Source organism: Cygnus olor, chromosome 10 (genome assembly GCF_009769625.2).
Source record: "Cygnus olor isolate bCygOlo1 chromosome 10, bCygOlo1.pri.v2, whole genome shotgun sequence".
NCBI lineage: Eukaryota > Metazoa > Chordata > Aves > Anseriformes > Anatidae > Cygnus > Cygnus olor.
This window is the reverse complement of record NC_049178.1, coordinates 11,822,829-11,837,068: the sequence shown is the minus strand read 5'-3', so window position 1 is coordinate 11,837,068 and position 14,240 is coordinate 11,822,829. Positions and strand designations below refer to the sequence as shown.

The following is a 14,240-nucleotide window of genomic DNA, read 5'->3' as shown; positions in this document are numbered from 1 at the left end:
CGTATATATGTAACTAGTATATATATGTATATATATAATGAGTATATATATACACATATATATGTATACAGTATATATATACATCTATATACACTCTCAGACATATGGTCTGATTTTTGGGTGGTCCTGTGTTGGACTTGGTGATCCTTGTTGGTCCCTTCCAACTCAGGATATTCTGGATATTCTGATTCTATGATTCTATGATGTATGTAACCAGTGTGTATGTATGTATATATATAATGAGTGTATGTGTGTGTGTATATATATGTAATGAGTGTATATATGTACATATATAACCAGTGTGTATATACCTGTATATATGTAAGCAGTATATGTGTCTGTATATGTGTATATATGTGTATGTATATGTGTATATACGTATATACCTGTATATATGTAAGCAGTATATGTATGTATATGTATAACGAGTGTATATATATGTACACATATAACCAGTGTGTATGTATGTGTATGTATGTAACCAGTGCATATATCCATGTCCATACATAACCAGCATATACATACGGACACAGTGCACGTGCAGGTGCATATCCGTGCACATACACACCCCGCCGAGCCCCTACACGCGTGCCTACAACCCCCCACGCCCGGCAGCACGATAGAGGACACCCCCAACCCCAGCACCGCACTTCCTACCCCCCTCCCCCCCCCCACCCCAGCATCCAGCGGCCGCGGGCACGGCGGGGGCCGGGCTCCCATCGAGGCCGGGCTGGGGCCGGCCCCCGGCGCCGCGGGGCCAATGGGGGCGGCGGAGCGGGGCGAGCCTCTCCCCGGCCCCCCCGCCGCCGCCGGCCGCCCGGCCCGCGGGGATAAAGCACTACGCGGCCCGCGCCGCGCTCCGCACCCGCGCAGCCGCCTCCCGGGGGAGCTGCGCCCGCCGCTCCGCACCCCGGGGCTCGGATCTGTCACCGGGGGGTGGGCTGGGCTGGGGGCTACTACGCTCCCGGGGGGGGCGGGTCTCGGCCTTGTTTTTTTTTTTTTTTTTTTTTTTGTTTTGTTTTGTTTTTATTTTTATTTTTGTATTTTTTTTGCATTTTCTACTCTATTTTTGCACCGCGCTCCTTTGCCTTTTCGTCGTTGCTTTTGCATTTTTCTTGGTGATTTTTTGCCCCGGCTCGGCTTGCGGAGGAGTTCAGGTGAGGGTTTGCACCGGGGCGGTGGGATATGGCAGCGGGGGAGCTGCCGCAAGGCTGGGGCTGGGCAGTGGACAAGGGGCGGCGGGGGGGTTGCGCTGCTCCCGGCCATTGGGGGCCTAAAAAAAATAGAAAAAGGATCAGTAAAATAGGGGAAAATAATAACAACTTCGCAGCGTTGGAGATCTGGCAGTGCCAGCGTGAGGATTGTGTCCCCCCCCCCCCCCGACCGCTGTCACCGCGCGTTGTTTGGGGAGTTCGGTGCCGGCCCGGGGTGCGCGCCGCTCGTGGAGGCCGAAGTTTGGGTCTAAAGGTGGGGGCACTTCGCAGAAAACAGGCAGAAAACAGGGCTTTGGGAAGGTTTTTACAGCATTCCAGAAGCAGTGGCGTTGAAAAAAGCGGGGGAGGCCCCTAAATGTAGCCCCCCACCCCTAGTGTCCGATAAGCAGTGCAGCCACCTTGCAGCAGGGCTGAGAGTAAACGGGTTCCCTGGCTCGTGGCTCCTTCTTCTTCTTTTTTTTTTTTTTTAATTATTTTTTTATTACCCCCCCCATGCATTTCCATTTTGATTTCTTAGAAACGCTGGCCCTGGTTCCCTGCCCAGTTTATGGCTCTGTCCGTGGAGCACGAGTCATCCTGAACAGATATTAAATCTTCTAGGGAACAAGGGAAAACAGTAAACAAACAGATCAATCCTAAACTAGAAAGAGCTGTAGCAACATACATGGGAAATGACTGTCAGCATATCTGAACCCACGTACTGCTGTGTTATCTGTGCTGGGAAATGGGTCCCCATGTTGCAGCAAGTTCCCAGGGCTTAACATTTTAAGGTTATTCTGAGACAGAATATGCCTTCTCTCTCTATTTCCCTTTAAGCTGGTGATTAGACGGTCAGATTTTAAGCAGAACAACATGTTTCTGGCAGAAAGGACATCATAACAACCCAGGGAACTCTTAAAAGTTGGAGCCCGTCGCGTTGCCGTGCGCTGTTGAACAGCTGCTCTATTTCACTCCAGAAGCGGCTGTTTCCCAGTGGCTCGGGCGCTCAGCTCCCTGTATAGGTGCTTACATTTCTGACATGTTTTCATCCCTTCCAGGGATGAAAGTGCTTTATGTAAACAGCATCATTAGTTTTCATAGCTCGCGTATCCCTGGCTTTTTTTTGTTTTTGTTTTTTAAGCTTCTGGTTTTGGCTTCAGACAAAGTAGGGATGAAAGCCTTTTAGTTGTTAGTCTGGCCTTTAGGATAAAATAGAGCCTGGGCCCGATCCCGCATTCCAGGCATTCCCCAAAATCTTCTTGGCTGCTGTGCAAGTTTTGCGAGCGCGCAGAAAGCAGCTCTGGCCCGCAATGTGCCTGGATCTGTTTGCCTCTGACAGTCCCCTGTCTTCTTGAGACGACTCTGGTTACACCAAGCGACATTGCTCCTTGTCAAAAGCAATGGGGAAATGAGCATGCTGGCTGGGTTCTGCTGAGGTATGCTGCTCACAGCAGCTGCTAGGGCTCGGTTGTTTTTTTCCCCCCTCTCTTTTCAGTCTTCATTCAAAATAAGGTTTAGTTTTATTCCCTGTGAAATCTATGAATATTTTGATATGTGGCTTCCTAGTTCTTGCAGGCATTTAAAGAAAACTTGAGCTTTTTTTTTCCCTTTTTTTGCTTTTGGAAAAGCAAACCTTGCCAGCTGCTCTGAGTGCACGCTCATTCCCCGCGCATGCAGAGCACGCCAGCTTTTCTTAGAAAAAACACATCGTGGTCCAGATTTCACTCATGGCACCGTTCTTCAGCAGTTCAGGCTGGAGCAATGCAGACGGACGAGGGAGGATCGGAAAACAGCTGAGGGCAAGAGCTCCTCTCTGCCTCCCATGTCACAAGGCAGTCACCCCTTCCTCTTGCAGGCGCGAAGTGAGCTGCCGGGGTGAATTCTTACTGGGAGCAACAAAAACTTCTCAGAAACAGGCTGGGTTTTCTGTTTCACATCTCTCAGCTCTGTGACTTCTGCCTCGAGGGAAAGTTCCTCCAGCAGAGTTTTTTTTTTTTTACAAAAAGAGACGTCATGTGTCTTAAACACGGCTCTCCTGGCTCTTCACTTTTACTATAAGAGATTATTATAGGCTGAAGTCGCAAAGCAGAGCCACTAACCTCTGTTTGAACTTCCTCGTGTTCAGCACATGTGAGTATTCTGTTATCGGGTCAGAGGCGTAGCTGGCTGACAGGCTGTGCAAACCAGGAAAATGCCATCTTTTAAGTCTCTTTCTATCAACCTGTCTCTGCGTCCTCGTGTGCATATAAGGGAGGAAGCTGTGTCTTTAAGAAATGTAGAAATGTGTGGTTTTTTTTTCCTTGTTTCCTGTGAAATATTAATAGGTGTTGCTGGGATGGAGCTCTTTAAGGGTGTTGTGTGAGGCATCTTGTGCAGCGTTAGCTGCTAAGCACGTAGATGGCTTTTGATTTTTCTCCAGAGAAGGCAAAGACGGGCAAATTCTGGAGCTTGGGCAGCAAGGATGCTCGGCAGTAGCAATAACAAGCTTCCCCTTCCCTGCACAAAACTGGGAGCTATTGACTATTCATGGCAAAACGTCCAAAGCGCAGCGGCAGAGCCTGTGGAAAATGACAGCGTGTAACAAGCTTGACTGGCATTTCCTTCGCGCTGGTCACATGCCTCCTAATTCACACACACACAAAACCTCATAGGCTGATCAAATGACTTCTATCTCTGCGCTCCGCATACCTTCCACAGAAAGAGTTGTTTTATTATGCACATATACAGCTCTGTTTTCAATCAGTCACCTTGAGCGGATGACTGAGAGCCAGTGTTTGCTCCGTCCGGAGATCTCTGCAGTTGCTCTCTTAAGGGGTACAGTCTCCAGCCCGTAAGCAATTTTTTTTTTTCTTTTCCACTGGGGTGGGGGTGAAAAAAGAAGAAAACAGACCCACAGCTGCCCCTCCTGCCTCCCCCTCCCCAGTAACCTTGCTGGGAATTTTGCTCAGCTTAACTGGGAGAGCACGGGACGTGCCCGGCTGTGCTAGCGAGGTTGCGTTTGGCTGCGGTGCCTGCACGGGTGGCAGCAGGGTTACGGCTCACGGTGGGGTGGCTCCACGGGACACTGCCCCTTTGTCACCTCCACACGGGGGGGACCGGGCACAGGGCTGCCCTCCCTGCTCAGCAACTGGCACGAGGCTGGGGTCAGCTCTATCTCTGCAGCCGGAGAGAAACGGGAGCGTGGAGTGATGGGGTGAAACCAGCCACCAGCTGCCTTGCCAGGCTGTGGCAATTAACTCAGCGCCGTGCCAGCCTGATTAAGGGCAGCGCAGGTGACGATGACGTTGGCACACTGATTCATTACATCTGGAGGGGAAAATCCGCCTAGTAAATGCTGAAGCACAGTAAATATTCCTGGCTCCTGACAGATTGATCCTTGCATTCCACTGATTAGCCTGTATTTGTGGAACGGAGGAAGTTAAAAATAAGGTTGGTGGAAAGCTACAAGATAAGGAAAGGATTCGCATTTTATGGACACCAGCAGTAAACTTGATTATTTTTTTTTATGGGTGCTAAAAATTTCAACACTTTTTTTTTTTCCTTCTCCATTCCCTTCTTTGGCTCTCAGTTTCACTGTTAGGTGAAAGCCCACAATTTATTTCCTCTGGCCAGTAATATTCTGGAAGGGAGCTGTAAATCTAGAGTACACACGGTTGTGAAATGGTTCCTGAAAGAATTCTTTTGCAAATATGTGGTGCAATCCTGCAAGGCGCTTAGGCCCTGACAGTCCTTTGGGGGTGGTACAGACGTATCGCAGCGTGCAGCAGCATGTGCACACCGAGGCTGGATGCTTGGGACTTTCCTGCGAGCTACAGGGCTTTGCGAGGGTTAGTTCATGGAGGTAAATGATTACACCGAGTTCTGACTGCTGCTGTTTTGTTTCCCTGCACCCAGGCTCCCACCTGAACTTTCGCCGCGTGGTGTATGCTGTTGGGATACCCATAAGAGATCGCCCAGGAATGGTGGATCACTTGCTGCCTACCGATGAGTCCTTTTCATCTACGAGGTCTTCTCTGGGATACTTTGGGGACATGACGGCAGGGGTGAGGTCCTACCAAATGCTGCCCTCTCCCCTGTCAGAAGATGACAGCGACTCGTCCAGCTTTTGTTCTTGTTCCAGCCCGGACTCCCAGGTTCTCAGCTCCAGCTATGGGAGCACGTCCAGTGCGGAGAGTCAGGACAGCATCTTAGACTACTTGTTGTCCCAGGCATCTCTGGGGAACACCGCCGCATCATGGTGGGACAAAAGGAGACTTCAGCCCGTAGTCAAAGAGGAGTACTTTAGGTTGCCTGAATTTGCTGTGGATATGGAAGACTCTGGACCATTTCAGCCCACGCTTGAGGAAATTGAGGAATTTCTGGAAGAGAACATGGAGCTGGAGCTCAAAGACAGACCTAAAAGTGAGACCAAGGACTTGAGAGCTTGCAGCCAAGTTTCTGTTGCCTCACTACAGCAAAAAGACCATATGTTACCCAGCGCTAGTTTAAAAGAGAGTAAAAACGAACAGTTGAGCAGCTCGACAGAAGGTGGCCAGGCTTCAAATGGAGGAATGCCCCTGGAGAATGGGATACCGGTTATGCTCCAAATTCAACCTGTACAGGTCAAACAGGAGTCCAACACCAGCCCTAGTTCCCAAGGACCAGCACAAGACAACATTAAAATTGCACAGCTCCTAGTCAACATTCAAGGACAGACATTTGCCCTTGTGCCTCAGATAGTTCAGTCATCCAATTTGAACTTGTCCTCTAAATTTGTCCGCATTGCTCCCGTCCCCATCGCCGCCAAGCCAATTGGGCCAGGAGGCATGATCCAGGGTCAGACGGGAATCATCATGGGTCAGAAATTTCAAAAGAACCCTGCAGCAGAACTCATTAAAATGCACAAATGTTCTTTCCCTGGTTGTACCAAGATGTACACGAAAAGCAGCCATTTGAAAGCCCACCTGAGGAGGCATACAGGAGAAAAGCCTTTTGCGTGCACGTGGCCAGGTTGCGGATGGAGGTTAGTATTGGGGTGCAGCAGGGTCCAGTTCCCCTCACCCTTTTGCTCGTTTCACCTAACTTGCTGAGCACTCTCAGCATTTGCACTCATTTCTGAACAGTTTCTGTTCCCAAAAGTGGCTCGGTTTGTTTGAGGATTTGAACTTTTTTCTTACTATTAGGTAATCCAAAGGCTTAGATAAATTAAATGGCAGAGCATCACCTGCTGCCACCAGCTGTATGAGTGTCTTTAAAGCCCATTATAACTCGTATTTCATTCCAAGATGGTCAGATTAAGCCTGTTACTGCAGGCAATGCCTTGCAGTCACATTGATCTGGTTGCAACACACCAGCTGCAGCAGATGCTCAGCTGGTACCAGCTGAGGGCTGTAAATGAGCTGGGTGGTTTAGGACAGAGTCACGGTGTGCATGGCTGTGTGGGGCCCCAGCTGCGGGGGGCTAAGCATGATCAGTGAAGGGCTGTAAGATGTGAATGCAGTTAAGAAGAGCATTTTGTGCAGTTTTGTAGAAAACGCACTCCATCCTGTTCCTTCTGGAAATGCTGGCAGTGGCACTCCAGCCTGCTCTGGGTTTTATTCTCTGCATTGATTGAGAAAAATGCGTGGGTGCTGCTCAAAATTGCAAAAAGCTGTCAGATGTAACAACATACCCAGAAGGCTGAGATGGAATTGAGTGTTGCTTGAATGGAAGATTGCAGGTTTGATTGAGCAAAACGTTTTGTACAGGTGATCTCTACAAAAGTAGAGGTGATTTTTTTTTTTATACCAGTAGAAAGCATTAAAACTTTTTAAAGAGAAAAAGTTGATTTTTTTTCGACAGAAACTTTGATGGAAGCCTTCATCCCTCTTTCCAATTAGCTGTGCTAATAGTCTGCCTGCTGGCTAGTGTTAATAAAGAGCACCGCAAATTATGATGGGAGCAAAACATAGTCCTAACTCCCTTGTAGTAAATTAAACCACATTTCTTTCAAAGAATATCCTGCAGAACTTCAGTGAGCAATGGCTGGTGAGGAAGTGGGTGGTGGTCATGGGGAACAGACAAGGTAAAAAGTAACAGGAGAGGGTTGAGTAAAAATGCAACTATGTGAGACATGCAGCAATTAGAGATGGCTGGATTGGTTTGAGGGAAAAGGTCAGAATAGGGCTGAATCCTCTGTTCCCAAACTGGACCAGTTTGAAGCCTCTCGGAGGGACTGGGGGGATCATTACAATTGATTTCTTTGGTGATTTTTTTTTTTTTCTTCCCCATTTCAGTCTGTGGTGTTTCTACAAACAGGCAGGGATTTTCTTCTCATTTGTGCCGGTGGCACTGCTGATGAGCTGGGCTCGGGCTGCTGCTGGAAATGCACTGAAATTAAAGCCCTGTTATTCCCCGGTTGGTCCCGCCAGGCGCAGGCAGTGTGGTTCCTGGCCTGTCACAGGGGCACTGCTCCTGTTTATTCGGCTGTCAGAGTACGTGCGCGCAGGCAGCAGATGTGCCTCTTGCCTACGAACGTGCCTGTGGGTGTCGTGTTGGCTTTCCTTGTGCTGGGATGTGAGCAAAACCCTCGTTTCCGTGGCAAATGCATGTGGCACATGAGAGTTTGGGTCCGGTCCATGCCGAGATTTACGCCAATGCTTCCGGTGACTTTTGTGGCTCAGGCTCAGGAGTCTGAAGCGTTGCCTCTGGGTGACCTCTAGCTCCGTCTTCCTGCAGGGCTGCTGCTTTCCAGACTGCAGAACCAGGGGAAGCATTTAGGGAAATGCGTGAAGCAGTGAGGGAGGGATGCTGACTTTGCAGCTGGGTGCCTCCTGCTGCGGCATGGGGTGCATCGTCGGGTAGGCCAGGAGATGTGCTGATCCAGCAGCACGGAGCATCCGCACCTTTTGCTCTCTGCCAGCCACAGCCCCTTAAAGATGAGGAGCCCAAGAGGGAAGAATTGATCCCCTTAGCTATGAGGAGTTTCTCCTGTCCACCAGCAGCTGCTGGGGGAGCTGTGCAAACTCACTTTGGCTGTTTGTATTGTGTTTGCGTGGCACAGGCAGGTACCTGGCCCTGAGCACCCCCAGATGTCAGCAGGGCATCCACGGAGGTGGGAAAGGAAGGAGGCATCTCCCAGGGAGCCCTCCTTGCTGCTTGCTGGGGCTTCATGTGTCCCACTCCCACACCGAAGGGCAGACCCAACTGAGCGCTGAATTGCTCAGCCCCCTTTCATCGATAAGGCGTGTTTACCTTTTCCAGAAGTGCAGCGAGAGCTGTGGTCTCGCATGACTTATGTCAAATGCATCTGGATTCTCTGTCCTCTCCCAGTTTTGTATCATCTCAAATGAATTCAAGCACCGAAACGCTGCTGGGCTCTGCTTCCCTCCCTCCTTTCCCCACATTCTTGTGCTTGTGTATTTATTTTTCACCAAAGACACTTAAGATCTGAGCTCGCTGAAGATAGTCATTTTGAAAACAAAACAAAGTGTTGCCTAGCACAAGGCGGCTGAGTGGAGGGGATTAAAGCCTGCCCTGCTCGCTGGGCAGCGCTGCCGCAGGGAAGCTGTGTGCCGTAACTGCACCAGGGCAGGGCTCTGTGGGGGCTTTGCCAGCCCCCAGGACAGCGGCAGAGCCCTGGAGGAGGCTAAATCCTCCTTGCTTGTGCCCTTCCCTGGTGCAGGGAGAGAAATGTTTTCTGCAGGGTGCAGAGGAGGTGGTGAGGAGCGGCCGGTGACCCGTCGCGTTCGATACCCCGCTGGACCGGCCGGTGCACTGATCCGTGCCCGGCCAGCTTGTGCCTTTGGCAGCCACTGGTTCTCTGCCCCTCAGACATCCCCACCAACACGCAGGGCTGTGGCACGGGCCGGCCCGAGCAGCCATGCTGTGTCAGGAGCCGGAGAAGCTCTCGCTGTCCCTCGCCTGGGTAGCAGCACCCAAGCTGCCCTTGTTCCCGACACCTGCGGGATTAGGCAGGAGTGTTTAAGGGACCTGCGCATCCTCGGGCTGGGAGCACTGCCCGCAGCTTGCTCTGCAGGTGGCAGAGGTTTGGCTGGGAGGGTTTAGAGGCTTGGGGCAGGTCAGGATGCATGTCCAGAGCCTCCCTTCCACTGCAGAGCAGAGGTACAGCCTGGGGCAGTCCAGTGGCTGGTGGCCATGGTGGGGGCCGTGGAGGACCAGCTGAAGCGCCTGACCTTTCCTGCCCTGCGAGCCACGTGTCCTCGTGTGGCCAGGAGCTGCAGGACACGTGTCCTGCACACCAGGGAGCTCTGAGGTTTGTCTCCGAGGGAGATGCGCTTACAGGTCTTGTGGCGGTCCCACCAGACAGGGGGATGAAGCAACTCTTCCAGTTGCTGTGGGATTGCCTGGTTTTTGGGTGTTTTCGGTGCCAGAATGTGCTGCAAATATCATTTCACCGTGGAGCCAGGCCGCCAGATCCTCCCAGCTTCCTTGTCCTAACCTTTGCGTTGTTTTTTTGTAAACACACCGATAGCTCGAGGTTTATTTCTGTGGGCTCGTAAGTTGATCTTTCCGTGACTGCTGGGGAACAGTATTGCAACATTCCTGCCTCTTCAGCTAAGGACATCGTTATGAGGCAGAGTGTATTTTTATCGGATGAACTCATCCGAGCTCCCAGGGTAGGAGCGGAGCTGCTCATTCCCGATGTGCACCTCCTTCTCCCCCACTCGCCATGCGATTCCCATTGAAATGCACTTGTGGAGCTCTTGTGCAGGATTAGCCGTGTGCTACGGCACTTCTGTTGCAGATGGTGACCTTAACAGCCAAGGACATGGGACAAAGCAACCCAGCCACATCTGGTTTTGCTCCTTCTCTGGGTGATAAGGCAGTATATAAGAGGACGGCTCTTTGCAAAGGAGCTTCCCTCTTGCTGCTCCCTCTTTTCCTGGATGTGGTTGCCATTGCCATCACTGGCAACTGGTCTATTCCTAGTCCTGAGTCCCTCTGAGACAGCCTGCACAGGCAACAACCTGCCCTCTCCAGAATGTTGCCAAATCCCACTTGCCCATAGCTCTGCAAGACCGTCCCTCTAGGGATGCGGCACTGGGACCAGCTCACTGCTAGAGACTTGGGAGAAGCTCCTGGCCCTGCTGCTCCCAGGTCCAAGCTGTGGTTTCAGGAAGCCAAGGCTGGAAGGAGCAGGGGTGTTAGAGCAAGCAAGTCTGCAGGTCCCAGAGGCAAAGAGAAGCTCCTCTTGTAGCCTTTGTGAAGATGTATCTTGGGTTGGTGGCTCCATTAGAGCACCTGCCTGTTGCTCTTGATGGGGAATTTGACTCTTTCACTGTGGAGACACCACAGCAAGGACAAGGCAGAAAAGCAAGAGAACAGGTGAGGGAATCTCCCCTAGAAATGCCCCTGAGGGAGCTGCATCCACACCACACCTTGCCCAGGGCGAGTATTTGCATCCGCTCTGTGCTGGCTGCGGGGCTCTCTCGGGGTAGGAACAGCAGACCAAAGAGCTGTGGGAACCGAAGGAGCTCTTCCCAGTGTTCCCAGTGCCTGTGCCCTGTTCTGCAACTAGTGGCGGGAGATCACTGCTAATTAAAACCTTTATGTGGAAACTTATTTTTCTTGCATGAAGGACTTATTCATAGGAGCCCAGCAGTCCTGTTTTTCCCCTTTCATAAAAATAGCGTATTCACCCGGTTGGTGATGTGATATTTTGCTCCAGAAGGGCACATTTTTCTACATGTTCTTTCCCCCATTTATTCCGCTAGTGCCCATGACTTCATTTATTTATTGTAAATAAACAGCTGATACCATTTCTTGCAAGCTCACTTTCTGTGCTGCTCTTTGTTACTGTGCTGGCAACAAAACACTTAATTGCCCTTTGTCAGGCAGCAAATTTTTTGTACCCATCTGGACAGGGCTGTTTTAGCATGACAGTGCTAATTAACCCTGTGGCTCCCAGTCATGTCCAAGCTGGAAGCAGAGCCAGCCCTGCTGCCCAGACCAAAGGGTTGGCTGATTGGAGTTCAGTAAAGCCTACGAGACTAGCAGTGGGATTTGGGGATTTTTCTGTTGAGGTGGACAGTGGGGAACATCTAAAATTAAAATGACTCTGAGAGACAATTTTGGTAATTAAAGTCCCCATCTTGATTTCAATTTGCTCTTGAAGTATCTATGCTAATGGCCATGGGGCCCACCTGGATTTCAGCTGTTACAGCCCTGAGCATCTCTGGTACTGAGATGCTAATTGCTCTTCATTTAGCTTGCAGGAGCATGTGCAAAGGCCAATTTTTCAGCTGGATCTGATAAGCCAGATAGCTTCTGGGTAACTATATCTGGCTGTTATCTGGGGTCCATCTCAGATAAATGTGCTATAGTGCTGGTGGGAGCTTGGAGCAGACTTTGCCTGCGGGACTTTGGTGGTTACCTCTGCTTGGCTTTGTAGGAAAGAGGCAGGGAACTGACTCTGAAGGGCACTGGCAGAGGGATGAGGAGCAGAGCTGTCTTAGTTGAGCTGCACCCTTATGATTGGGCTTAGAGCAAGGTTTCTACAAATGGTGCCTCCATGCATTGTGCCAAGTCCAGAGTTTACATGGGATGAGGTTGTGAATTGTGTGTTTTCATCGCTGTTGCTGACCTCTGGCTGGGACCCGGGCGGCTCTGTTGTGTGTCCTGGCCCTTTCAGTTTGCATATTCGGGCTTTGCTGCAAGCAGAGTCTCTGAGTGGCCTGAGGGGACATTTGGGGCCGTAAGAGAATTTATTCATTTGTCTGAAAAGGCTTCTCTTCTCCTGCAGGTTCTCCAGGTCAGATGAGCTGTCTCGGCACAGACGCTCCCACTCGGGGGTGAAACCCTATCAGTGTCCCGTCTGCGAGAAGAAGTTTGCTCGAAGTGACCACTTGTCCAAACACGTCAAGGTGCATCGGTTCCCGCGAAGCAACCGCTCCATCCGCTCCGTGAACTGATCGGTGCCGCTTTCCCCTTCCCGCCCAGCCGTCCTACAGCAGCCAATGACAGCACTTTGCTCACTATACTTCTAGTGATAATTTATTTGTCTTCACACAACAGTCAATGCTGTTACTTGATACCACCATGTCTGAGTGTCCCATGTCCTTTAAAGATGATTTGAGAATGAAGTTCTTTTTTGGGTCAGGGGAGGGGGGTGTTCTTCCTTTTTTGTCTTTTTTTTTTTTTTAAGGATGTTATTTTCCTTTCCTCCTATCTTTCCCTCCTTTGCTGTTGCTTCTTTTGGAAGTTAGTGTTTTATTTTTAGCTGTTTTCTGCTGCACATGAAAATGTAAGAGTTGCTTGCTGCTAGTTAATTATAGCCCTGGCATTCCTGAGGGCTTTGCTCATGTACAGGCCATTCATTGTGAGTTTTTATTAAGCTGCTCTATTTGTCCAGTTTGGAAACAGCAAATTCCTTTTGAAATGAAAACAACTCCTTTGTTTTTGGGTTGCCTGAGCCAAGGATTTGTAGGGGCTGGCCATAGGAGGAGGAACAGTGGGAGTCGGGGAGAAGGGGAGGCGAGGCATGGCGGGCGCTGCAACGCGCCCCCACGCCTCTCTCATTTCTCCAGCTCACATTTACCTTTTCCTCAGTTAGGGCTATATATAAATATTTATGTATATATATTCATACATATATATATATGTATATATTTAAGCAAAAGTATATCTCAAACAAACCTGAAGCTCAGGCTGGGTAAAATGGCTTGGCATGGAGGCTTTTTGGTGTGGCTCACTGCGTACCATGTGCATGCTTTTCCTGCCCTGTGCTGCCACTGAGGGTGAAAGGATGCCCACACATCAAAAGAAATGCTGCTTTCCTTTGACTGTTTGGAAGCATCCACTGTCTTTAGCAGAAGATCTATTGTTTAGAGTGTAAAGCAACAGGAAGCCATTTGTGAGAATGGCTGCGCTCTGCTCCCATCTCCACTCCTGTCCTCTTGTGTGGTCCTTGGGGAGAAACCAGAGCACCAACCCCCAAGGTGCCCGGTGGTCCTGGTGAGCACTGGGCATCCCGAGCATCCCCTGCCCACGCTGGCTGGTGCTGAGCCTCTTTTTCCCTGTCCATTTATCAGGGTGTGCCAGTGGCTGGGGACAAGGGGAGCATCATGACCCAGTGGGACAGCACCAGGAGACCTTCTGTCCCAGGGTGAGCTTCAGCACTGAACCTTCCCTTACCAACAGCCATGTCAGAGCTCCACACAGCTGGGCTGGGCAAATGGGTGAGAACAGTAGCCAAAAGAAACAAATTTATATGGTAGATGGCTAAGAAGGGAACTTAAGCAAATGATCAGATGGTAGCAGGCAAGCAATTTTGTTTGTGTTTCTTCTTGTTTTGTTTTTTCTTTTGAACTCTGGCGATTGTAAGAAGCTTTAGAAGAAAATAGAATTCAGTAATTAGGAATGATTTTATAATGATGTTGCATTTCCTTTCCATTCACAGATGGCATCTGTTTGTCTTTTTGTTGGCAGAATGGGAAATAGCTAACTGCCATCCTAGTGCTAGGCAGAGCAGGAGCCCGCGCTGTGTAAGAACAGCAGGTCTAGCTAAAGCGAATGCATTCCTTTTGTCCTCTAGAAATTAATATAAATGAGCTATCATCTATTGACTGGTTTATATCACATCCTATGAATGTATGTAAATAAAACTGTACATAGATGCATATCTATATAAAATATCTTTTAATAACATATCAAAATTTGTGTAAATTGGAAACAAAAATACCTATAAAGCCAGTGTACATAAGTTACAATTCTGTATATTTTCTTTTGTTCTTCATAAAATATTTACTTTGACAATAAAATGAAAATGGAAATTTTATATCCCTTTTTGAAATTATTATTCATCAATTTCCTTTGTAGCCAGCTCTGTAATCAAGAAAGTGGTTGAAATCAAGTTAGTGCTTGAAATTTTGATTCACCTGGATGTAAGTTTTCAGGTGCTGGGGAACAGAGAGGTGATGGAACAGACCTCAAGCCGCCTTCAGCTTTTCCTCACCTCAAAGCTCTTGGGAGGTGCGAGATGTTTCACCGGAGCTCTCACGCCTCGCCTGGCAGCCGCTGGGCCCCGAATGCCTTCTGTGGTTTCTGACAGCTGTGGAACAGGTCTGC

General features: G+C 49.6%; 1 protein-coding gene across 3 annotated transcripts; it reads left to right on the top strand.

Annotated features, from left to right (window-relative positions):
* The first annotated feature begins 865 nt into the window (after window positions 1-865).
* On the top strand, window positions 866-13,950 carry KLF15 (Kruppel like factor 15). 3 transcript variants are annotated; one of them, XM_040568399.1, is made up of 3 exons: window positions 866-1,157; window positions 5,088-6,195; window positions 11,917-13,950. In XM_040568399.1, the coding sequence occupies exons 2-3, from the start codon at window positions 5,153-5,155 to the stop codon at window positions 12,083-12,085; spliced, it is 1,212 nt and encodes a 403-aa protein (XP_040424333.1). In that variant the 5' UTR covers window positions 866-1,157; window positions 5,088-5,152; the 3' UTR covers window positions 12,086-13,950. The 3 variants fall into 3 exon arrangements, with proteins under 3 accessions (XP_040424333.1, XP_040424335.1, XP_040424334.1); XM_040568401.1 differs by lacking the exon at window positions 866-1,157 and adding an exon at window positions 3,186-3,323; XM_040568400.1 differs by lacking the exon at window positions 866-1,157 and adding an exon at window positions 3,892-4,023.
* Window positions 13,951-14,240: the final 290 nt, after the last annotated feature.